General features: G+C 40.2%; 1 protein-coding gene across 2 annotated transcripts in view; it reads right to left on the bottom strand.

The window, feature by feature from the left end:
- The window catches only part of RAD21L1 (RAD21 cohesin complex component like 1), a 29050-nt gene extending 7992 nt beyond the window's left edge, over window positions 1-21058 (bottom strand). The window contains exons 1-13 of one of the 2 annotated variants that reach the window (XM_081148420.1): window positions 20951-21058; window positions 17978-18153; window positions 16680-16809; window positions 15063-15156; window positions 12896-13002; window positions 10846-11016; window positions 9836-9931; window positions 8707-8814; window positions 6909-7135; window positions 6577-6676; window positions 5619-5743; window positions 3531-3617; window positions 1534-2578 (exon numbers count right to left, since the gene is read on the bottom strand). In XM_081148420.1, the coding sequence (XP_081004546.1) occupies window positions 2486-2578; window positions 3531-3617; window positions 5619-5743; window positions 6577-6676; window positions 6909-7135; window positions 8707-8814; window positions 9836-9931; window positions 10846-11016; window positions 12896-13002; window positions 15063-15156; window positions 16680-16809; window positions 17978-18121 (1482 nt within the window). In that variant the 5' untranslated portion in view covers window positions 18122-18153; window positions 20951-21058 and the 3' untranslated portion in view covers window positions 1534-2485. Of the gene's footprint in view, window positions 1-1533; window positions 2579-3530; window positions 3618-5618; window positions 5744-6576; window positions 6677-6908; window positions 7136-8706; window positions 8815-9835; window positions 9932-10845; window positions 11017-12895; window positions 13003-15062; window positions 15157-16679; window positions 16810-17977; window positions 18154-20950 lie in introns of those variants that run through there. The other variant, XM_081148419.1, reaches the window with a different exon arrangement.
- Window positions 21059-27027: the final 5969 nt, after the last annotated feature.

Genomic DNA, 27027 nt, shown 5'->3' with positions numbered 1-27027 from the left:
AGCCCTTACCAACTAACACCTTATGAGCTGAGTACAGAACTGGGCATAAGAAACGTTCTGATGAGTCTGATAAAAGAGCAGGCCTATAAAGGGTTGGGAGAAGGAAAGTGGCCCAAATCTGACCTATTTTATAATTTTCCCTAGGCTAGCTCTGACCATGCAATCTAACAGCATCTGTGTCGCCCTTTTCACAGGTTCACTGTCCCACTTTCCTGTATATCTCTGGAGCCCAGACACTTCCTAAAAGTGCTTTCAATTTCATGGACTCCAAGATGATTTCAGAAAACTCCAGAATATTCTGTATGACATTTTAAATTATTTGAGGCTAAAATGACTGCTGAGTCACCATTCTCACCAGCTATAATGGCTTCCTGGTCCTGTCTATGCTGTATCCTTTCTTACATTCCAAAGAGACAATTTGAAAATATGGTCACTATATTCTGAAGAGTTTTCCTCCAGCTACAATTGATGTTTATTCCTTTCTGATCTGTTCTGGATAAATTAGCTCATCCAATTACTAATGTTGATTTTTATTGTTAAATACAGAAAATGCTATTTTTCAAATGTAAAAAGCAATGGCCCAACTCTTTGTTAAAGGTCCATGAGACTGCAGCTTCACCTATATTGCACAACTACACTAACCAGGAAAAGACTCAGAAGAAATAGTCAGTGTGCTTTGCTGAAGCCTGTCAGCTTGATCTATCTGGACATCCTACAGCTGAATCCATTGTGTGGAAAGCCCAGTGGATTATTAAAACAGCTGAACTTGTGCTGTGTTGTGGTTTGCTTGACCCTGTATGAAAATAACCTGTGTCTATAGCGGCAACAAGAAAGGCAAACATGAATCAACCTGCTTCTCGCTCAGCTGTTTAAATGTTTCAGGTAAAAAGTTCAGGTATTTATTCTGTTCTAGATTATCCAGAGAATTCAATCTGTTGTCCACATACCAAAAAATAAAAATTAAAAAAAATCTAATAGCCTTAGAACTTATCATAACAATAATTTATTTAAAATATCAGGCATTAAACGTTTTGATATTATTTACTAAGAAACTGCTGCTAAAATTCGTTACAATCTTAAAAATGCCTTCAGCACTCTGGGACAAAAACTAGAGAAATAGGATAATAATAAATATTGAGTTAGGCGGGTCAGATGTTACTTCTAGCTTTGCATTTTTGTGTGTGATTCTTTGATTTCATTTTTTTAATTTATCAAATTAGTAAAGATTAAAAAAAATAGTTAACTCTAGGGTACATCTCCAGGAAAACAAGCCTTTTATGTACCCCTGATGAATATGTAAATTGTAAAATCCTTTATTTTTTTATTTTTGTTTAAAATATTACAGATGTCCCTTTTTCTCCCCAATGACCCATTCCACCCCATCCCACGCCCATCTCCAGTCCCTCTCCTTACCATTGTCCGCATCCTTGGGTTGTGCATATATGCATATAAATTCTTTGGTTGATCTCTCCCCCTCCACCTGCCCGCCCGCCCTCCTCCATCCCTCTAATATTCATTAGTCTTATCCATGCTTCCATGTCACTGAATCTATTCTATTCATCAGTTTATTAAGTTTTTTAGATTCAAAAACCAATTTGTCAATATATATCAAGAGTCCTAAAAATGCTCATACCCTTTGCTCTAATAATTTCGTATTATGAAGTAACCATAGAGGTGCAGACCGATCTATATAGACTGGGATGTTAACTGCAGCATTATTTATAATAGCTTTGCTACTGACTTGTGGCCCTTTGAGCAGGCTATCTTCTTTTTTCTGATCTCTAAAAGTCTTCTATAGATATAGCCCTTGAGCCATATAATGTTTTGGGAAAAATGCCCATACATATTTTTGATAAAGTAAACATTTTTAAAAAATCATTAAAAATTTTTTTTCAATTATAGTTGACATACATTATTATATTAGTTCCAGGTATACACCCAATGATTAGACACTACATACTTACTAAGTGATCAACCTGATAAATCTTGTACCCACCTGACACCATACATAGTTATTAGAATATTGTTGACTATATTCCCTATGCTGTACTTTACGTCCCCATGACTATTCTGTAACTACCAATTTGTGCTTCTTAATCCCTTCAACCTTTTTCACCCATCCCCTCAGTCCCCTCCCATCTGACAACTGTCAAAATGTTCTCTGTATCTATGAGTCTGTTTCTGTTCTGCTTGTACATTTATTTTGTGTGTTTTTTTACATTCAGTTGTTGATAGATATGTATTTATTGCCATTTTATTGTTCATATTTTAATCTTTTTCTTCTTTTTAAATTAGACCCTTTAACATTTCATACAATACTGATTTGATGGTGATGAACTCCATTAGCTTTTTCTTGTCTGGAAAGCTCTTTATCTGTCCAGCTCTCACCCTGATGTCAGACAATTCAATTCCTCCCCAAATGTCCCTGGTGCCTTTCAAGCTGTTATCCCAGTGCTGGAGCTCAGAGCGAATGAGTCCAAGTCAGTCAGTGTGGGAGCCCTTTGGGAGGAACGGCCTTGGACTCCAGCAGCCCTGCGTCTCCCTCAGCCTCAATCCCTGCTTTGTTGTTGTTGTTCATCTTCACCAAGGATAATTTTTCCGTTGATATTTAGAGAGTGGAAGGGAAAGAGGGAGAAAGAGAGAGATGAACATGGATGTGAGACACATCCATTGGCTGCCTCTGGCACACACCAGGAGATCGAATCTGCAACCCAGGTACATGCTTTTGACCAGGGATCAAACCTGCGACCCTTCAGTGCGTGGGCCTATGCTCTAACCATTGAGCAACACTGGCCAGGGCAATCCTACTGGTTTTACAGCCAGAACTTATGGGTGCTTCTCTTTCTGGAACTGGAACCCTGGGCTGAGGGGCATGAGGTGGGGTTGGGACCCCTTGCTCCTCAGGGGTGACTTTTGCAGCTAAGATATCCCTCCTGATTTTTATCCACCACACATGGGTGTGGAATCAGCTCGTCCATGTCTCCACCCCTCCTACCAGCCTTGATGCGGCTTCTTCTTTAATTCCTCAGTTGTAGAACTTCCATTCAGCCAGATTTCAGGCAGTTCTGAATGATGGTTGTTCTGTAGTTTAGTTGTAATTTTGATGTGGTTGTGGGAAGATGTGAGTACCGTATTTACTCACGCTGCCTTCTTTACCAGAAGTCCCCTAAAGTAAAATTTCAAATGCCCTAGGCCATACCCCTAATATAGCTCTCTTTCCCTAGAGATGTTATAAGAGTAACCTAAAACAGTGATTCTCAACCTTTTTAATCTGTTACTACTTTTGATAAGCATAAAAATCTCACACCTTCTTTATAAAATTATTTGAAGTTTCAAAATAAAAAAGTCAAAGCAATTCTGAATATGTATTATCAAACCATTCACACACATTTTTGTTGAGATTACTAATATAAATTATAATTTTAGAAAGTAACATGACAGCTCTAAAAACCAATTTTTAGGTAAATAAGGTGTTAAACATTTAGGAATAAAGTTTTTACGAACATTTTCAAGACTATACATATATTTACCAATTCAACTGGGCAGTTTTCAATTTCTTGTGCCAAGACAACATTCATTAAAGGGGATTCCTCAGCAGCCAAAGAAACAATATCCTGCTAAAGCAAATTAGAAAAAAATAGGTAAGTTATCACAGTAGTAGTAGTCATGACAGGAATAATCTTATTTTGTTAAATGCTTTAATCATATGAATGCTCATTTATAAAGCTAATTTAAAATACTATACCCCAGGTAGGCAACCTCTGACTTAAATATTCCTGTTTTCCATATGCCTCCTACAAAAGAAGAACTTACATGCCCTTCCCCCCTTGCTTCCTTGTCACTCCTATTTCTTTTGCCACTGCAGATCCCATATCAAAAGTCTCTGCTGCTGTATGGCTCAGGCCACTTTCCTTTGAAGCATTTTATCTAGCCCCAGTCCCCTACCTCTATTCTCATGCCAGTACCAGGTGGTAGAAGGAGAAGATCTGCAAACAGAGGGGGTGAGAATGAGGAAAGGGCTATTAATATCCCTACCTAGGGCCACGACAGGATTCTTGCCGCCAATGCTGGAGGTATCAGTGGCAAAAGGGAGGAAAAACTGTATCTGGAAGGGGAGCAAAGACAAAGGAAGAAGGAAAAAGAGAAAGCCAGGAGTTCTCCATGCCCAATCCTCTCCCCTTTTCATTGCTATGGAAGCTGTCGGCCCCTTTTTCATCTTCAACCTCTTGCCAAGCTTCACTCCCCAGCTGTCATCTATGATCTTAACTAAGTTAGGAGCTTCCTACAACAGTTCACTTGCTTGATTTTTTCACTTCAATTTTTAAAAATTTTAGTGACTATAAGGAGTTGCATTTTATTCCTTAATATACATATTTGTGGAAACATGATTTTCTTTTAATTTTTATGAATATTCTGCATTGTAGATACTCTCAATTTTTCAGTTACTTTACATAAAAATTCTGTTTTATGAAGACTTGAAAATGATTAATCAGAATCAATATTTTCCTGTCCCTTCAAACCGATTGTGTTCCCATTCCTGACTATAGTTCACATCTGTTCACCATTTTTGGAAGCAGAATAAGAATGGAATTGAAGTTAAAGCATGAGCATAGGATAAAGGAGTAAAAGGTTCAAAAGAACCAGTGTATCAATCTCTTTCCTTCACTTCAAGCACTTGGAAAAATCAATTTTGTTAATATGTTAAAAAGTCATAAACTAAACAAGCTTGCTTAATCATAATTTCAGTAGTTGTGCTCTAAGAAATGCCTGAGCCCAAATAAAGAAGAGAGTAGTACTGGCAAACCGGTATCTCAATATCCAGCATGTTATCAAATATTTAGTAAAACACATTCTCTTTTAATGCATTATGAAATTGTCTTTCCTTCCAAGGGCATTCAGTTTCACTGTGGGTTGACTCTGAATTCCCAGAGTGGTTATCAAAGTACAGTGATGATGGAACAGAATAGAAAAGCACTGGTTTGTTTTTATCTGGTATGGCTATAATATTTACATTTGTACAACCAATAAATTGACAACTGAGAAAATATTTTAAAGTACATTGTTTCCAAGTATGTTTTCAAATAACTATGTTTTTCAAATAAAAGTTATATCTTCAAATAAAAAAATTTTTCATTTTATTTTGGTCATGGATCTTTAGATAGTCTTTCAGACTCAAGGCTAAGGTAACTGGTTGGTTCAAAACATTCTATTATTAAAGGTGGGAAGCGTGAATTATGCTCAAAATCAAAACATAGGTGTATTGTCTAGAGTCCTAAAATATTCCATGACAAACTGAATGTGGGGCCTAGTAGTATTCCCAACATATAACCAGATTCAAGTACAATCACTTATTTAATGCAACATGCAAAATATTATTTCAATATGAAACTATTTGTTTTGTGACTAACTATCCTAAAGTTCTAGAAAATACTATTCTGCAAATGAAAATCATGTTTTATCCTGTAGTACTGCTACTTACTAAATAAAATTATAGGGTAATATGAGATGAAAAATATAAACTATAAATGTAAGAAGATACTAATCAGAGTCTCAATGTTCCTACAATATATCTGTGTCAGAAAAAATAATATTTTAATGATTTTCTTTGATTAACTTACCTCAGAACTAATATTTCTATTGGTGTCCTCATGAAAGCTACCATTTGATACGTTAATCACATCCTTCCAAGTTTTGGGTTGACTTAACTCTTGTTGGGAATTTGGATCTTTCATCATGGAGGCCTCTGAATAATTAAGGAAGTAAAGATTTCACCAAAATATCTTTCCAACTTAAATTAGAATATGATTGTTACAAAAGAAAACTGACACTGGAGAATCCACTTAAGCAAAGGGTGTACAAACTCTCTATGGCTCCCAAGTGTCACATATTCACCTTCCCTTTCCCCACATCTGCCTCTTTTTCACCTCCACTCCCCATCCTCCACCGTCTCCTCGGCACTCAGCCCCATACGTTTGCTCACAAGACGACATGGATAGTTCAAGCCCACCTTGGTATATTGTTCAGCAGATTTTGATTTCAGGAAAGGTGATCAGGATAGCAGAGGCTCACTCACGACATAAGCTTGTTTTATTTTTCCTTTATAACAATCGCGATAATAATGAGCAATTATTAATACTCCATGTATCCTCTGGGTGTTTGGCAATACCTGTTGCAGGTTAACTATATTGTTTAAACGCTATTCTTATCACAAGGTGACTTTTCATGTTAGTTGTTTTAAAGTGAAACATTATCTTACTAGATATAAAAATTTTCTTTGTTGAAGGTTTGTGAATAATGTCTTTGGGAGTGGGGGAGGTGGGAAAGCGTGAGATTAAGAATAGTACACATTGCATGTAAATTTCATATTTTTATGTAGATTTGTGGACATGAATTAATCCACAAAGCAGAAAAATACAATACTGATGTAATAATTTCTTTTAAATTCAAATACTCTTCTAGAGATGAGATTTATAGTTGGCAATATAAAGATGGATCTCATCTTCATTTTGAAATGTAAAAGAAAATTTTTGTTTCTACAACATTCCCTTCAATATCAACAGAATTAGGATGTCTTACCCACTATGTTCCTGCCTCTCATTTCTTCCCTTATTGATTGCTTCTGTATCAATTTTCTTCCAAGTTTAAAGCCAGAGGACAGAAAGCGTTTTGTAAACAACTGTAAAAATATACATTTTTGTTTCTAGATTTTATACAAGTAAAGCAATTCAATAAATACAAGCACATATGCTATAAAGTCAGAATTATAATTCATGCACACACATCCAGCAAATTAATTCAAAATAAGAAGGTATTTTTTTAAAGTTTAAATTCTTGAATACATGAGTGTAAATATGTTTGTTTATTTATAGCCAAATGTTGCACCCATGTAAAAGGATGGAAACTATTACCATTTTCAGTTCAGTATGAATCAAATCCTGGGTAGCATTTGACAGAAGTGTATCCACTCCTCCCCTCTTTTTCCACATCATCAATCTTTGGGTAGGAGGTGCAAGTTCCAAAACCATGAGTGTGTCAGCAAAGGAAGTAAGCTGTTTATGCATAATTTTGCTACTGATCTCCTTGACTGGATCTATGAGCAATTTCCTCTTTTTGCTTTTCCTTTTCCAAGCAAGGTCTAAATATAAGAAATAGGCACAAATGTGATGGTTGTACAGCTTTGTAAAATGATATTCTAGGCACTGCATATCTAAGAAATGTCTACCACAATACAACCTACAGAGTTGCATAGAGAAGAAAATCCCCTTCTCTCTACTGAAAATTATCCTTTACAAAGTTTTTGCACAACTAGAGTGTCTAAGCAGCCAAGAGTTCACACACTTTGAGTTGCTTCTCAATGATTCTGAGGGAAGACTCTGTTGACCAACTTAGTGGACAACTGAGAAAATGTGGAGCAGAGGGTATATTGATAAGGAAGTCACTCAATTCTTAGGTTCCTGAAGATATCTACATAACAGAGTAACTTTTTGAAACATTGATTTCTATTTGTCCAGTATATTTCCCCCTCCCCACCAAAATTCATACACAAAGTCTAAGTGGGTAGCCCATGGGATTTCGTTCTCATAGGAAATTTTACTAGGTAGAAAGCAAAAGTCAAATTTTTCCTTAGTAAAGATGCAAAAGGGAAGGAAGGGTTAGATTTCTAAGAATGGGTGAAGATCTGGGATCAGATGGAGCCAGAAAGAACAGGAACCAGCTTACTGATGTGCCTCAGTAAAATCCTGGGAACATAAGATCCCAGAGGGGCTGGCTGTGTGGTGACTCCAGAGGCTATGTAGGCTGGGACAGTGGGCACCACAAACTGATGTGGTTGATGACCAGAGGTTCCCTTCTACTTGCCACACATTTCCCCCAAATTTTGATACTACATGGCTTAGGGCAGATAAGGGAGCTATACAAACTGAAATTCTTGCCAGACCAGTGGGATAGAGGCTCAGAGTTGAATTTGGTAAAGAAAAAAATTTGAATGCTTTATTCCTGGCATACATGAGTTTATAAACTGAAATCCACATCAATTATACTACTTAAAACTAGTGCCTTCTTAAAAGGTCTAGTTACATATTGGATTCATATTTATTGTTATTCCTAAAAACACGCTTGAGATTAAATGTTAGAAAAGATTGTACCTCTCTTCTGATTCTTTTATTCTGCCTTATTTGACATTCATTTACATGTTTATTTATTTCCTCATGAGGTTGTAAGTTTCCTTTTTTATTGAGTTTATTGGGGTGATATTGGTTAACAAAACCATACAGGTTTCAAGTGTACAACTCAACTAAACATCATATGTACATTGCATTATGCACCCATCATCCAAAGTAAAGTATCTTTCAGTCCCCATTTATCTCCCCTTTGCCCTCTTTCACCTCCCCACACCCTCCTTTCCCTCTTGCCATCACCGTACTATATATCACCAATTATATATATATATATATATAATTGTAAGTTTTTTTTAAAGCAGGAGCTATGTCTTCTTCATTTGTGCCCAATACATAATAATAGCTCAATAACTACTGGAATTGAACTCAGTTTAAAATTTTCTAGTTTCCCAAACTCTTCCCCTATTGTATTATAAATGTTATTACTAGCTTGACAGCCTATAATATTTCATCGACTATCCAAATATCTAACAGTAAATAAGATAGTAGGTGTCAAAAATAAAAATAAAAAAACATGAATGACTCTGACCTGAAGCATCAATTGGATCAAGGATAAATCCTTCCTCTTCATTTGATAATGTGGTTTCATTCATTTTTTCATTTTCTGGTAGATGTATACACTCTGGATTGACTGGTTCTATTAATCAACATCACCATAAAAGGAATTATTAAAAAATAATAGCTAGAGGACTCCATGATAATTAAAGTGAAAGAGAAACTAATTGAAGACTTATATTGCTAACTGGAGCCACATCTGAATTCTTAGAATCAGGTATATAATAGAGTTGAAGAGGCTCAGCTATTATATGATCTGGGACATAGTGACTCGGTGACTCAAGTATCATCACCCTCTTTTGCACATGTGACATCTAAGGCTGGACTTAGACGTGACTGTGACTATAGTCTCAGTGAAAGTCAAACAGTGGTACTAATCATAATAAATGACTGACTTAAATTTGATTATATATCTGCTAAAAAATTTGTATTCTGTTAAATCATTCATTAGTTGACCCATAAAAAACCATAACTAAATTTTAACTATCGCTTTTAACATTTTAAATTTCTACTATTGTCTTAGAAAGCAAATGTAACATCAAAAAGTAAAGAATCAAAATGAAGCTAATCATCTTTTTAATTATTAAAAAAATTACTTAGAATATTTATGAAATTATTGTCAATAAACTTGTTCTTTAAGAAAACAAAAATTAGACTAAAAGATCTCAAATTATTGGAGGTGCCTTCACACAAATTTCAAGTAGGAAATATCCCCCTATTGTAATTTCTCTCAAATTGTATGTAGATTGTCAAACCATATTAATATTAATATTAATATGGCACTAATATAATTAATAACCATATTAATGTCAAACATTAATGATGTTTTTACCATGTAACATATGTTATTTTAATGATTCAAAGCATGGTATTTGGAAGGGTATTTAAATGTGCTCTCATACCAAATAAACCCAGTCCTGGTTAAATAACCATTACTGTATCTTTCTCAGAACCCAGTTTCTTATTCTACATTGCCTTGAGTTTGTGGGACATTTTTAATCATCTTTCGATATATTATACTGCTACTTAAACTCAGAAGTTCTGAGCTTACTGTGAACATTAGCAACTGTTCACTTTCTCTACAAAGGAAAATTTCAACATACCCACTATCATATCAGGAGGATCAGGAGGCATGGAAATTTCTTTGTTCAAATGCATATCTTCTAACAGGATATTCTCATCATCTTGTAATAGATTGTCTTGAAAAACACAATAAATACTTTTGTCATACAAAGTTGAATCTATCATTTGTTCACTAACCCTTGACTGACATTATCATATGCAAGAAATTATGAAAGGATACAAAAAATGAATGAACCCTACTTAAGTAGATTTGATTGGATGCACGGACTATTACATTTCATGAAGGATGACAGAATTTTATGTCCTTAATTTTCTTTCCTTTATTAAAAAATCTATTATTAGATATTTGATTTCAGGAAATACTAAAATACTAAGATAGCAGCCTTGTTACAAAGCCATGTTTAGTTTCATATCAAGAAGTAAAAGTGTTCAAACTCCTTTGGTAGAGATCTAAGGTACAGCCACTATTTTTTCATATTTTCAAAATTCCAGAAGTTTGCCATAACCAGCCTTTTAATGTAAGCGGGAGAATTTTAAAAAGATTTTATGTATAACAGTCAATATGTTTAAAATATGTGCATTTGGATTTCCTAGTCTTTGTCTACCCTATTTCTATGATTACTTTCATATAATACAATATAAAAATAAAATAATAATATAAAATGCCAGACAGATCCTTTAGAATAGCCCTCCCACAATTTCTGTTCAAGAAAACAATGTTTTTAGGTATATGACCTAGTATATTTTGTGAGGACTATACTAACCTCATTCTTTCCTTTCTAAAAATTAAAAAGTTTTAAAAATAAAAACAAGCAATATTTCACAATCTATATAGAAAATATGTTTAAACAGATGGCTATTTACTTAGATCTAGCCTAAATGTTTAAATATATTACAAACTTTGAAAACTTGTGTAAAAAATGTGATTTATATGAAGCATACCTAAAATTTTATTTTGATCTAATAAATCTAATATATTAGTAATTTCATAGAAATAAATATCTAATTTCTATAGAACCAGAGAGCATACCAATCATTTCTCCTGCAGCCCCTTCATCACCAAATCCATCTCCACTGTCATAGAACAGAGATTTTTCTCCATTGAGGCTTCCAGAACTATATTCAGCTAAAGGACCACTGGAATTCAGCAAGATGTTGTCATCAAAGAAGCTATAGCTTCTGAGAATTTCAGATTCCTCCCCTAAATAAATATATATCATTAATACCAAGTTAGTCAGAAAAACACAGAATTTTAGGGTTAGAAGGAAATTCTAATATCATCTTCTATAGCTCCTCCCCCTCATTTTACAGATAAAGAAAATGAAAGCTAAAACACTTATTTGAATTATTAAATTAAAGCCACTCAGTTAATCAGTGGATACTGGAATTCTAGTCTAACTTTTTTTCCAATACAGTAAGAAAAAAAAAGCCAAAACACAGGGATAGAGTTTTTAGTTGTGGTGCAGTTTAATAATTCTTCTACTTTAGGTAGGTCATGTTCTGCTTGACCAAGTATTATTTCATATTATTTCAAGGATAATTGCTTGTGTTGTTAATCCATAATGGAGTATAGAAAGTAAGAAACATGTTTGCCTTCTTAGGAATGGGAAGATGGGTAAAGCATTAAAGAATGGGCTTACAACATTCAATAAAATAAATATTTGTATTATGCCAGGGATTGGAGATACAGCAGTAAGAAAGACAAAGATTGGTCAGCTAACCTAACATTAACTGAGTGCTTATTATGTGCATTACATTATGCAATAGAAGATACTATTATAATCCTCATTGTACAGACAATAAAGACATCCACAGAAAGGTATTATAATGTGCACACAGTCACACTCTAATAAATGACAAAGCCAGGATCTGAACCCAGCGGAGATAGTGGTAGGGTAGTATCAGTGTTAGAATTCTGACTGGTAAAATATTTTGTCAAATGAAGTTTTTGACAGAAAACTCCTAAGACACTTACAGCACCAGATAAAATAAACTCCCTGTTTCAAACTGGCCTGCTTTCAGATTGGCTGAGAGTGAATATTCTTTCCCTTCCTTGGGTTTAAATCTCTATGTCCAGGAGTCTAAAATCCCAGAGGGTCAGAGTTTGGTCTTTCCTGTCCACTGTCTAATAAATCATGTTAGTGCTAGTCAGTAAAGAAAATCATGAAGTACCACTCATATTGAAAATTCTTCTATAGGCACACATCTTCCAGAAAGTAAGAGTTTAAAAAGGCAACCTTCATTGTGCTGGACTAAAGATTTGCACAAAAGAAAAGACTGACTTTTCAAAAAGAACTAAAAATATGTTCATATTTTCCAGGTGCAGCTTGATAGCTCCCTTCCCTCCCAATCAGCCTTGGTCAATAAAATAACACTTATGAAAAGACACTATATTCCTAGCACTGAGCATTACAAGAACCTGAGATTATACAAAACAATTAAGGAAATAATCATTACCTTCAATCTTATATTGTAATCTAGAACAGGATGGATTAATATTCAACATTTCTTGAAGGATATCAGGTTTGAGTTAGTGTTGAAGAAGAGAAATACCACTTATTGGTGGAAAAGATTAAAGGAGGGTATAAGGAAAATAACCCTGTGATGTTGATAGTAGTATCCCAATTTAGGGAAGTAAAGTAGTAAGGGATAGGCCAGTAAAGCTCAAAGAAGTTAGATAATTTTCCCAGTATCACACAGCAAGTCAATAGAGAAAGCCCAGGTCTGCCAGTCTACTAGGAACATGTTCTTCCCACATACGCTAGAAAAAGGCAAGGACAAAATTATTGGGGGTTTATACTTATACATCAAAACATTCTACTAGATATCTAAAGATCTAAAGATATTTCTACTAGAATAGAAATAGCTATTTCTATTGGCATTGTTTCAATACAAAAACGCAAATACAGGATGTCCCCCCCAAAATGTACACACACTTTAAACAGCTGATAGCTCAATTTTGAAAATGAAATTTATTTTAATAAACACTGCCTTTATCATTATTCAAAGTGTGTGTATACATTTTTTTGGACACTATATAACTGATTATGATGTAATTTAGATTTCCCAAATATTCTCACCAAAGCTCCCAGCTTGGAAAAGTAGATCACTGTGATAATCTTCTCTAAGTGTGATTTCTTCTGGTCTGCTTTGGTTCTGAGTAAATTTTTCTAAAACATCAATAGCGCTATGGAGAAATATAAGATTGAGGAAAACATGTGAACAGAACATGTTTTGTAGTATATTGCAAAACAACAAAAAATCCCTAAAACAAAAAATCAGGTTTTATTATAAAAATAAAGGAGATTTAAATTTTCTCAATAGTATTATTTGTAAACACTAGTTTCTTATACATGCGTATGATCTCCAGATTTCCAAATCCGATGGTCAACTTTCAGTCCTATCTTATTTACCCGAACCAATAGCATTTGAAATAGACGTTAACTTCCTTCCCTATGGAATACTTTCTACTTTTGGCCTCTGGGATACCACTCCCTCTTGATTTTTTTTCTACCTCACTGGCTGCTCCTTTTCCATCTCCTTTATTAGTTCATCTCCCAGACTATTAACTATTAGGAATGACCCAACACTCAGTCTGTAGACCTTTATCTCATTTTCTCCCTTACTTCCTCTCTCCCTTTTAAATCTATACTTACTCTCTTCGGGATCTCTTATGACTCATGGCTGAAGTTCCATGTATATACTCACAACTCCCAAATACATATATCCCATCCAGACCTCCTTCCTGAATCTCAGACCCATATATTCAACTACCTACCTACTCCCCTTGGATATATAACAGTTACCTCAAAAGTTATGTCCATAAAGGAATTCATTACCACCAAACCAGTATTACATGAAATGTTGAAGGGTCTTCTCTAATAAGCTAATGAACAAAATAATCTGACAAACAAAATAGACCCAGAAACATGGAAGCATGCAACAGACAGTTATATCTCAGAGGGAAGGGGGTGGGGGGTGGGAAGAGATTAATCAAATAAGTTATATGCATATATGCATAATCCATGGATACAGACAATAATGTGGTGAATACCTGAGGAGGGGGTGGGAGCAAGGTGGAGGGGGTCAATGGGGAGAAAAATGGGACACCTGTAATACTTTCAACAATAAAGATAAATTTAAAAACAAAACAAAAAAAACTTATGTCCCAAACCTAATTTACTTCCTTCATACTGTCCCTCTTAAACCTGCCATTCCACAGTTATCCTAATATCATTAAGCGGTAACTCCATTGCCATGCCAAAAATCATATAGTCATCCTTCACTTCTCTCTCTTAAAGCCATATCTAATCCGCAAATTGTGTTGGCTCTGACTTCAAAATATATTCATAATTTCATTGATACCACCTTGATATAAGTGAAGACTGAGAACCAATCACATATACTGTCATCTCTCACCTGGACTTCTTACTGCAATAATCTTTTCACAGGCTCTCTGCTTCCTCCCTTTCCCCTTATAGTAAGTAGCCAAAGGAAGCACATTGAAATAGAGTCCAGTCCAGTCCAGTGACTCTCCTATTCAAAACCTTCCTGAGTAAAATAAAAGTCCTTATTGTAGCCTACAACACCATACATCTGCATTCCTAGCTACCTCTCTGGTTTCATTCCTTACCATTCAGACCCTCATTTACTCCACTCCAGTCTCACTTGCCTCCTTGCTGTTCCTTGAAAATGCCCAGTGTGCTCTGTCCTAGCGCCTTTCTTCCCACTTACTCTACCTGAAACATTCTTCCTCATGTTATTGAATGATTTGTTCCTTCAGGTTTCCGTTCTCACCTTATTAGAAAAGTCTTGCCTGACCATTCTATTACCTATTTTATTTTCTATTTCTCTTTATAATGGCCATCTCCTGTCATAATGTATATTTACTTGTTTGTTTATTGTCTGTCTACTCCAACTAAAATATGTAAGATTCATATCGCCAGGAGCTGTTTTGTTTATTGCTATCTCCACAGTGCCTAGAACAGTGTCTGGCATATGGAAGGCACTCAGTAAATATTTACTGAATGAATGGATGAATATACCGTCAATATTGCAAATTACATTTAGCATATCATTGATGAATTTTTGGTGTACTTTGAAGGTTCACACTAAATTTAAGTCTTTGTCAACTGCATGTTTACTTCCGTTAACTGCATTTCATTTGCATTCATGATATCTGAAGATGAAAATCTTGATAAAATATCAAGAAAGTCAAATTGAAAGAAAATAAATAAAATAATTTACTTCACATTCTGGATTTCAAAATCATGGAATTCTTCTGGCAATGTGATAGAACTGTAAGATGCTTCAAAGTTCTCCTTTGGAAGGTCAACTAGTCCTGAAAGGATGAAAAGCCACATTCAATAAGCAACAATGCTATGTAAAATAAGAAACTCCCAACTAAACCTTGTTCATTTAAGTAAGACATTTCCTCCCTGCACTACTGCTTAGTCTCCTAACTGGTTTCCTTGCATCCACTCCTGCCTCTCTTCAATCCATTCTCTACAAAGCAGCTAGAGTGGTGTTTTAAATACAAAATCAGATCAGATCACTCTCATGCTTAAAATGATTCAGTGACTTTCCCAGTGCATTTAAATAAAATCCTAATTTCTAATCAGGGCCTCTGCAGCCCTACAAACCTATCAGCATCATCTAAGGACACTCTTTCCCTCACTCACTATACTCCAACCATACTGGCCTTTTTGTTCCCTGAACAAGTTAAGCACTTTTTCACCTCAAGACCTTTGCTCTTACAGTTTCCTCTGCCCAGAATGCTATTCCCCTCAGGGACTTTTTAGATGACTGAGTATTTCTCATTCTTCAAGTTTGAGCTTAAATTCTACCCTCTCAGAAAGATTTTTCCTGACTAGCCTAACTAAAATAAAATTTGCTGTTATTTTCTGTTGTAGTAATCTTTTTATATTTCTCCACAGCATAATCACAATCTATAATTATTGTAATAATTTTTTTAAAACTTTTTTCATTATCTGATTTCCTCACCAGACCAAAAGGGAGCTATTTATCTTGTTTGAGCCTAGCATAGTGTTTCACATAATGTATGGGGTCAATAAACATTTGTGGAATAGATAAATGAAATAATGAACAAATTAACCATATTTGAAATCATTATAAATCTACATAGAGAATATATAAATATTTTAAATAAAGAAAAAACTTTGTTAATCCTCATTCAACAAAAATTACTTGAGGGAATAGTATGTACAAGGCACTGAGAAAAGTACTGTAAGAAATTCAGAAAATAAATAACAAAGATATCGCCTTCAAGGAGCTTACAGACTAGTGTGAGGCAAAGTCTATACCTAAATGACCATAATACAAGATGGAACACTACATCTTAAAATTAAAATGAAACTAAATTTGAAGGCATTATATTTATTTATATGTAAATCTCTAGCACTTTGGGATGTCTAGGGATTTTTTTTATATATTATTAATAGCATGCTACTTAAGGAGTCTTGAGAATTCTGTAAACAGTGACAATTATAGATATCTAGATTTTGTCAATCACACTATTTCTAATTTATCACAAAAGGCAAAAATAGTTATGGCAAACAAAGTAACATGTTAAAACTATCACAGTTTGTTGTGCAAGCGTGGTAGCTTTAGGTATATTTCTTATGTAAACACCCAGAAATATTACGAGTTTTTGAAAGCATAACCTTTTCCTGCAAACAGGAAAAGAATGAAGGAAAGAATATAATTTGTTCTTAACCATTGAAACTTAGATTCAGTCAAAAGAAAGATTACTTTCACTACACTCACCCTGGAATTATAGAGTGCTGCCAACTAAAAGAGCCCACCCAAAATAAAAATGCAAAAGGGAATCAAGACATCATATACCTGGGCGAAATGTCATCTTCATTTTAAGCAACGCTTCACTGCAATCTGCCAAAAGATACTTCGCCTTCCTATTATAGATTCGAACAACTCCCAAAAGAAGGTGTCCTGAAGTTCGAAGTGCAATTTTCACCTTTCAATAATTTTTAAAGTATTAGAATATTAAAAATTAGATTCATAAACTCTGTTCTTGGACAATTACAAAATCATAAGAATTTCTTCTCTTTAAAAAGCAGACATTTTGCATTGTTATTTAAAGGGAATCACTTAACTTTTACCTCCCCCAGTAAAATAGTTAACTTCTTCAGTGAAGATAATTGAATGCGGCATTTAAGTGCCATTAAATGCTATTGTTGGTTTTAGGGGAAGAATACAAAACCTGAAGTCAGGCGGACTTGGGTTCAAGCCTTGGTTCAACTGCTGAGGCTGAGTCATTTAACCTTCCCGAACTTCAATTTATTAATAACAACTACAATTTATTATATACTTGTTCTATGCCAGGCACTGTCTTTCGGGCTTTTGATAATTAATTTTGACAGCAACCTTTATTTACAGAAGGAAAAAGTGAAACTCAGATATGTTAAGCAGTATGCCCAAAGTAGCACAACTATTAAGTGATGGAGCAGGAATTAAATTTAAATTTGACCAACTCAAAAGTTCACACTCTTAACTACCACACTTCACTGAAGCAAAAGGAAGCCCATCACATGGGATTGTTGTGAAGATGAAAAAACTAATGAACATAAAGTCTAGTCCACTGCCTTGCACACGGTTGGTTTATTATAATTCACCCTTCTTTCAAGGAGAAAACTTAACCTATAAAATATTAAAATAATATTCTAATGTAAATTCTAATACCTTGTTATGGTTTTTATAATGAACATAATACTTTATTATTTATGAAGTGGTTTTGTATATATTTTCATTTATACTCAATCCCCCTTTTTTCCTACTCTCCTTATTTATTCACTCATTTTTTAAAAGAAACACTTGTTTGGTACTACTACGCACACAGTCACCTGGTAGGGAATAAGAAAGGACGGATTACAAAATATGTATAAAACATGGCCTTTACCCTTCAGGGTCCAGCCTATTCATGATAAACAAATAACAGTTAATTACTGACAGAAACCAGTCTCTGCACAGGTTCAGACAATAAATGCTGTAGGAACCAAAGGCGAGAGGACCGTCTGAGAAGTAAAACGTCCTTGAAAACGTGTTTCGTGATATAATGTATTTTTAATTCCTTTCCTCTCCATAGGTCACGGCAAATGCATGCTATAATTTACACAACAACATACCTTAGGGGAAATAATCTTCTCAATGATTGTCTCCAGATTACATTCCGACACGTGGGCCTTTGTGAGCTTCTTCTCCCAGTGAGCTGCCAGCCAGATTTTGGCCAGCGGCCCTCGCTTGCTCATGAGCACGTGTGTGTAGAACATGCTGCCTGTGCTCCTCAGTCCTACTTAGCCAGCTAGAGAGAGCATTCAAAGATGTTTAAAATTGGACCACCAAAGCTTTTCGGTGCTAATTTACAGCAAGCAAAGACACTTTTCATTAATTTCGTAAGGCAACGCTTGGATTACCTCCTAGTCCAAGGTAGTATTCAATTCAGATTATTTGTTGTAAAGAAGGAACTCTTATTTAAAATACAAAATAACAAACTAATGACAGAGCTCTAGTGGATTATGAATCGCACCTGGCTCAAGCACGTTCTGATTACGGATCGCTTTTTACATTTTACTTATTTTATCCTGTAAAGGGTTTGAGTTCTTATTAATATGGCCAAATAAATAGAAGAGAAAGCCTGAGAAGAATAAGAGACGGAAACAGGGGAAAAACAACAACCCACAATGAGCTGGAGAAGGTGGGCCGAACTAAGAGAAGAGAACACAGGTCGCCTTTTTTTTTCTAAAATGTAAGGATTTGAGAAGTGCTGGATTATTGACTTATATCCAGGAGTTGAATTTCTTTGTTCCTTTCAAGATGCTCCACTTTATTCAACAATATATTAATTTTTGAAGTTGAAATAAAGTGGAAAAAATAAGAAAACAAGAAACTGTAAGAAGGCAAGAAAGGAAACAAGAATAAAATTGAAATGTTTTGAGATAAGAGTGTTAAAAGTAAACCACTGAAAACAGACGGAACTTGCGCGTGTCTCCGCGCCGGCTCTGCTCTCACACACGGAAAGGCGCCGGTGGGGAAGGGACGCCGCGGCGCCCGGCCGCCTTCTGGGGAGAAGCAAAGCGTTGCTCCCACATAAGTAACTTTAAGCGGCCCCTATAAAAGATTCTTTTTGTTTGTTTCTTTCCTACTTAAAGTTCTGAGAAAAGAGCAAACTGAATCAAAATGAACACAAAGACAACGTCAGCCCCAGAAGTAAAACTTGGGCTGCACCGTGATCAAGGCCCACGCCCCGGACAGAACCAAGCGCCTCAGACAGACAGGCGGTGCGCCCGCCCTGGCCCTCCGCCCCTCTCCTCCCCTCTCCTCCCCTCCCCTGTCCACTCCGCCCCTCTCCTCCCCTCTGCTGTCCACTCCTCTCCTCCCCTTTCCTCCCCTCCCCTCCCCTCCCCTGTCCACTCCTCGCCTCCCCTTTCTCCCCTCCCCTCCCCTCCCCTGTCCACTCCTCCCCTCTCCTCCCCTCTGCTGTCCACTCCTCTCCTCCCCTTTCCTCCCCTCCCCTCCCCTCTCCTGTCCACTCCTCGCCTCCCCTTTCTCCCCTCCCCTCCCCTCTCCTGTCCACTCCTCGCCTCCCCTTTCTCCCCTCCCCTCCCCTCCCCTGTCCACTCCTCCCCTCCCCTCCCCTCTCCTGTCCACTCCTCTCCTCCCCTTTCCTCCCCTCCCCTTTCCTCCCCTCCCCTCCCCTCCCCTGTCCACTCCTCCCCTCCCCTCCCCTCTCCTGTCCACTCCTCGCCTCCCCTTTCCTCCCCTCCCCTTTCCTCCCCTCCCCTCCCCTCCCCTGTCCACTCCTCCCCTCCCCTCCCCTCTCCTGTCCACTCCTCGCCTCTCCTCCCCTCTCCTCCCCTCTCCTGTCCACTCCTCGCCTCTCCTCCCCTCCTCTCCCCTCCCCTCCCCTCCCCTGTCCACTCCTCCCCTCCCCTCCCCTCTCCTGTCCACTCCTCGCCTCTCCTCCCCTCCCCTGTCCACTCCTCCCCTTTCCTCCCCTCCCCTCCCCTCCCCTGTCCACTCCTCCCCTCCCCTCCCCTCTCCTGTCCACTCCTCGCCTCTCCTCCCCTCTCCTTCCCTCTCCTGTCCACTCCTCGCCTCTCCTCCCCTCCTCTCCCCTCCCCTCCCCTGTCCACTCCTCCCCTCCCCTCTCCTGTCCACTCCTCGCCTCTCCTCCCCTCCCCTCCCCTCCCCTCCCCTGTCCACTCCTCCCCTCCCCTCTCCTGTCCACTCCTCGCCTCTCCTCCCCTCTCCTGTCCACTCCTCGCCTCTCCTCCCCTCCCCTCTCCTGTCCACTCCTCCCCTCTCCTGTCCACTCCTCGCCTCCCCTCCCCTCCCCTCTCCTGTCCTCCCCTCCCCTCCCGTCTCCTTCAGAGCCTGCGCGTTCGGTACCTGGGGATAGAGTCCAGCTCATCTTTTTAAATTGCTCCCAGGTGTAGGGTTATTAATGCCCTTTAAGAAAAAGGCCCCCGCCCGCTGATTTCATATTCCTGAGATATTTATTTTCCTGAGCACACATCCCTCCCGCCCCCCCCCGAGACCCCCACGTGCCCTGGGCGTCGTTTCGAGGCTGGCTCTGTCCACGAAAAGCGCGGCCGCCGCGGGCGCGGGGCCCTCGGGGCGGGGCCGGGCCGGTTCCAGAAGGGCCGCGGGACGGCGGGGCGGCGCGGGGCGGGGGGACGGACCCGGCGGGGTGCCCGCGGGGGGAGCCAGGGAGGGCGAGCTTCCCCAGGGCAGCGCGCAGGGGCGCGGGGTGCGGGACAGGGAGGCGCGGGGCAGGGGGCGTCCGGGGCTGAGAGAAGACGGCGAGCGCCCAGCGCAGGGACGCCCGAGCCCCCCACAGACGACTCCTCACGTTTAAGGCCGGGTGCCCCCAGAGGGGAACCGCGCCCCAGGGGCGCCTCAAGAGCCCCCCCCCCCATGTAGGGAGAACCGCGCCGCGCCTTCGGCCCCCGCAGTTTCTCCCTCAGGCGGGGGCCTCCGGGCTCGTGCCCGTGAGGAGCCCGGCAGGGCGCGTGCGGGGAGGCGGGCGGCTGTGGGCCCCATCACCGATCCCGCCTTCAGCCACCAGGTCCCGCCCGACCCCTCAGGAGGAGCCCTACTTTCGGCGCGGGGCGTGAGGAGCGGCGCGCCCGAGCGGGGCGTGAGAGGAGGACTGGCGGGTCCGCGCGTCAGTTCTGAGGCGCCGGCTCCCTGAGGGGCTGGGCGTCAGCCAGTGAGGGGCGGGCGGGGGGCGGGGCGAGGGCAAGGGGCGGGGCGAATGGGCGGAGTGGCAGGGGCGGGGCGGGGCGAAGACGGGGAGAGGGGCGGGCGGGGGCGGGGCGAGGGCAAGGGGCGGGGCGAGTGGGCGGAGTGGCAGGGGCTGGGCGGGGCGAAGACGGGGAGAGGGGCGGGCGGGGGCGGGGCGAGGGCAAGGGGCGGGCGGGGGCGGGGCGAGGGCAAGGGGCGGGGCGAGTGGGCGGAGTGGCAGGGGCGGGGCGGGGCGAAGACGGGGAGAGGGGCGGGGCAGTGGGCAAAGGACAGGGTGAGGGGCGGGGCGAAGGCGGGGAGAGGGGCGGGGCAGTGGGCAAAGGACAGGGTGAGGGGCGGGGCGGGCAGGTGGCAAATCGAGGAGCGGGGAGAGACGGGGGCGGGGCGGGGCCCTGGCATTCCGGCCCCAGCGGGGAGTCGCCCGCAGTGTGCTTTCACTCCTGGCACCCTCTGCCCTCCAACCTCACGGGTGCAGGGATGGCAGGCGGGGCCGGGCCCCTCAGAACAGTGCGAGGTGGTAGAGCCTGACCCCTCGCCCTGGCCGCGGAACAGCTCTGGAGTGGAGTGGCACCTCTTCCACACACCAGCGAAGGGGGTGCCCGGAGAAGTAATTCAGTCCCTCGAACCTCAGGTTTTCTCATCTGAAAAATGGAAATGATAACAATAAAAGTATCTGTGCCAGAGGTATTGTAAGAGATAAGTGAGACGAAGCAAGTAAGGATCCTAGCGATAATAAATGCTCTATAAATATCAGCTATTACTTCTGTTATTAAACAGGTCATTCGCATTGATCCACCCTTTGGGGACAGAAAACATTTTCCGCCTGGAATATCACAGCTTTCAATAGCCAACACCAACTGTTAGAACGTAAGAAAAATCATACTAGAGCACGAAGATCCAAGGCTGGCTTCATAGTAAATATTAATAAGTATCGAAATAGCAATGGCATCCAATATATAGATTATTGATAAGGTCTCAGGCTCCTTGCTGATAGGTTGTCTCACTCTTCAGACAACCTCACAGGTAGTGCCCCTTCTGCAGTGAGGACATGGCCCAGATGAAATGACCTGAAGATCAGAACAAGAGTAGTAATTCATTATGAGGAACAGATGCATTTCAAATCAAAGTTTTGAAACAACTTGGACTGTTTGATAATCTAACTCAGTGATTTTCAATCCTTCTCATCTCACGGCACCCATAAACTAATTACTAAAATTCTGCAGCACACACAAAAATATATTTTTGGCCAATCTGACAAAGAAAATAGATATAATTTTGATTCATTCACAGCAGATGGCTGTTGTTGTTTTGGCTGTGGTCATTTCTTAAAATTTGACAATCTAAAGGAAAAGAGGTTAGTGCCCCTGACTAAATTAGTCAGGTATTGAATATCTTAAAAATTATTGTGGCACACATTTGAAAATCCCTGATCTAATTAATTAAAAGGAGTAAATTATATAAATACCTTGGGAAAAGATTTAAACTTCTCATTTCTTTGACATGTGACATGGATGAAGATTTAATTGTTTTGGGAGGAACTGACAAACTGGTCAATGCGCTGCCAACTCAAAGAGTACTTAAAATTAGTCGTCACTATACCCAAAGATTTACAGCTTATATATGAAAGAAACTTAGAGGTTTTCCCACATTTGATAGTTAACTCTAAAAATTAACATGGCATCAAGCTTAATAACTTGCCCAATAAATTCAATAAAACATTTTTACAAAAGCTTTGCAACTTAAAGAAAATTACTTGAACTATCCACAAAAGGTTAACCAACCTTGTAAAGACTGAATTGTCTTCTTTATGTATTTCTAAAAAGACAACAAAATCAGCCCTGGCAGGTGTGGATCAGTGGTTAGAGCACTGGGCGAGGGGGGAGGGGGGAGGGTTTGACTTCCTCGATGTTTTTTCTCTCTCTCCCTCTCTCCCTCCCTCCCACTCTCTCTAAAAATCAACGGAAAAAGATATCCTCAGTGAGGATTAACAACAACAAAAAGACAACAAAACCATTGTCTGATGACTAGATGATCAAAGGATATACGGCAAAAAAAAGTAGAGAAAAATTATTGAAGAGCTCTCATGCAGCCAATCAACAAAAAAGTGATGCTGTCTCTACATTGTATAATGTTTGCAATATTTTTCAGCTTTTAAAATTTTGTGATTTCTTCTGTCATTCTAAAAAAGGTCTTCTAGCCGAATTCTGTATTTAGGACTTTGTATTCTTTTTCTTTGAGAGAAGACTACCCTAAACTTTAAAGGCTTCCAGCCCCACAAAGCCGGTCCTGTCCTTGCCCAGCTCTATTCCTTTCGCTCCCCGTGCACTAGCCAGATTGGCATCCCTCTGTACCCGCTGCTCAGGAAAGTATCTGTAGATGAATGAATGAGTGACTCAGAAACTGGGATGCTAGAATGCTGACTGCGTGAAAACATGAATTTTGTCCGCTTTTTTCACTGCTGCATTCCCACTTGCAGAATAGTGGCTGGCATACAGCTGGCGGACAATAAGTATCTTTAAAAATACATCCAGGCCTGTTCAACTGCAGACAATGCTTCTTTCCGATGCCTCCAGTTATTTCCAGTTTACAAAGCATTTTCCCACTACCCCCTTCACAGATCTAAGAGGTGTCATTTTCATTTTAGAGTTAAGCTTACATGGAGGCTAAGAGGAGAAGTGACTTGCTCCAGGGCACAGAGAGGTGGAGCTGAAATTCAAGCCCAGATCTCAAGAGACAGAAAGCCTTACCCTCCTGGACTACCAACAAGAGGTCCCATAAGAAAGCGTGTGGTGAAGGAGCCAGTCCTACCACCCAGGGCGAGAATTACTGTGATTGGCAGCAGGTGGCGCCCATCCACAGAGTGGCTCCCCTAGTCTGATGGCTCTTGGCTGAGGGACATAAAAACATTTGTCAAACACCAAACTTTGATCTGCCAGTTAAATTTGGTCTCAACTGTCCTGCTTTTGCTTTCTTGGCCATTGTTTTTTAGGCCTGAATAGAAAAACCTAGTCTTTCCCTCCTGAGTAGGGAAAAACCCAGTTCTCCACCTCTGGTGTGTCTTTCTTTTCATTTATATATTTATATATTTATTATTATTATTATTATTATTATTATTTCAATCCTCACCATGGGACATTTTTTTCCATTGCTTTTCAGAGAGAGTGGAAGGGAGAGGGGGAGACAGAGAGAGAGAAACATAGATGTGAGACACATTTATTGGGGGCTGGGGTGAGCCTGCAACACAGGTATGTGCCCTTGACTGGAACCCAAGATCCTTCAATCTGAAGACCAACACTCTAACTACTGAGCCAAACCGGCTAGGGCTCCTTTATTTTTACACAGAACATTTCTGGTTACCCAATGTGTGGGTGTTTTTCCCCACACCAAACAATCCTCCATGACAACAGCAGGGTGTCCTACAATTTAACATTATTCTGACACTATCTATCTGGAGATCTCACAGGTTAAGGGCTCCCACCCTACTACAGATGCCAATGGGAAGTAGTAGGTCCCCAGCTTACCTACAACTTCCACCCAACTTCGCTGCAAATCAGAGGTTCCCATGACCTCCTTCTCGGTTCAATTAATTTGCTAGAAAGGCTCACAGAACTCAGGGAAGCAGTTACTTACCTTCACCAGTTTATTAAAGGGTACAGATGAACAGCCAGATAAAGAGATACATAGGACAAGGTCTGGGAGGGTCCCCAGTGCAGGAGGGCATCTACACCCTCCTGCTGTGTGGATGTGTTTCCCAAACTGGAAGCTCCCCGAGTCCCCTACTAGTGGGATTTTATGGAGGCTTCCTCACGCAGGCATGAACAATTATCACCTCCATTTCCAGCCCCTCTCTCCTCTCTGGAGGATGGGGGATGGGGCTGAAAATACCAAGCTTCTAACCATGGCTTGGTCTTTCTAGTGACCAGGAGCCATCCAGGAGGCAACGCAGAGTCAATATAACTCAGGAATTTACAAGGGTTTTAGGAGCCCCGTGTCAGGGTCAAAGACAAATGTTAGAGCAAGAGATGCTCCCAGTGCTCTGACAGGATGAGGAAGCTGGTCTGTCCAGAGGGAACAGAGCATGTGTCTGACACCCTGGTACTCATCAGACTTTCCCTCTGTTCCCCACATTTCCCAGCCACCTCCTGGGACAGATCACGTGACTTATTCTATTCACTGGGCTGTGGGAGGAAGGGACATATAGCACTTCCCATCGAAAGTGTCATAGGGCCAGTGTGTGACTCTCCAAACGTATCTTCCTTGCTGTGGCGTCTGGTGGATGCCTATGGGGTCTGAGACCTAGAGCTTTGAGAAGGGGTGCTGGCTGGCACCATGGGGAGGAACTGCTGCTGTGGGGTGAGGAAGTAGGGCTGGGTGGTGCTACAGAGAACAAAGATGAAGCCAGTTCTTTCTCTCTCCTGCAGCCTCCGGGTGTCCCTCTAGCCCCATCCATTGTTATGTCACCATCACCACCATCCATCCAGAATGTTTCTCTTCTTGCAAAACTGAAACTCTGTACCCATTAAACAACAACTCCCCACTCCCCACTCTCCAAGCTCCTGGAAGCCACCACCCTACTTTGTGTCTTTATGGATTGGAATTCCATTTTATACATATATCACATTTTTCCCCATTCAGCCGTCAATAGATAAGTATTTTTATATTATCAACTATTATATTAAAAAAATCCCAGATTACTCTATGAACATTGTACCTATAATGCCTCCCCCTCATCTCTGCATGCAATGGGCTTGCTTTTTCAAAACCATAAAAGCAATATTCTAACATGCAAGTCAATTTTCAAAAACAAAAGGCCTACCAATGATCAGGCCATCCGAACAACAGGACTTTTTATTTTCACCTCTTTCGTTTTTTTCAAACTTATACTCCAGCACCCCACACCGCTGAGTGTTCGGCCAAATCGTCAAGCCTGTCGCCTGCTGTTACAGGCTGTTATTGCCAACCCTGCGTGAGTAAAATGCTGCTTTCCTCATCACTTCCCCCCCTTGCTTCTGTGAACATATGGATTGTATTCCTCAGGACTGTTTTGGTTGCAAATGAGGGGAACCCTACTCAACTCAGCTTAAGCAAAAACAAATTGGTGTGTGGTGGTGGTGAAATTTACTGATTGCAGTCACTGGAAAGAATGCAGAAGTAACTCATTGAATTAGGACCTGAAACCACGGACTGAAAAGAGCAACCACTCTACCTCTCAGCCTATCTCTTGTGTGGCCCTCTCTCTACTTCTCTTTCAAGATTAGCCTCTTTCTTTCCTAGCACAGAGAGGTCTTCCTTGCCTGGCAGGGAACATGGCCTCTGGCAGCCCTGCAATAGAACAAGCATCCAGCTAGCAATCCCAGAGAAGGGCTGTAATTGGCTGTGTTGAGTCACACGCCAACCCACTAGGTCGATCATGTTGTTAGAATGACCATGCATTATAATTGGGCAGGCCTGATCATATGTCCATCCCTATGACCAGAGTGGTGACCGTGCATGTTGCTTTCAGGTAAAGGGGAATGAGAAGTCCTGCTGGGAAGCCAGACAACAATCATCAAGTCATTACACAGGGTTCTGTTTTTCACCAAGGCAAGACTAGATGAACATCCTCGCACACTGAGCTCTTTGTTTTAACAATCACTTTTTGAGAAATTCCCAAGGACAGGGTTACTTCATGGTGCTTTCCAGAAGCCATGTAATTTATTTGTGTTTTCAAAGCATGTTCACATTCAATACCTTATTTGTGCCTCATCAACAATGCTGATAAGTGACAGAAAAGGAACCAGTGACACAGAGAAGGTGAGTGATGGGTCCAGGGACACGTAGTGAACCTGGACACTTCATGACTCCCATTCCTGTGTCCCCCACTCAACAACATCACAAAACTTAGACTAGTGGGAGGTGGAGTTTCAAGTCCAGGGTCATCTCTAACCAG

This window comes from Miniopterus schreibersii, assembly GCF_964146895.1.
Source record: "Miniopterus schreibersii genome assembly, chromosome: 10".
Classification (NCBI taxonomy): domain Eukaryota; kingdom Metazoa; phylum Chordata; class Mammalia; order Chiroptera; family Miniopteridae; genus Miniopterus; species Miniopterus schreibersii.
Note: the sequence above shows the minus strand (reverse complement) of the source record. Positions and strands in the feature narration are given on the sequence as shown.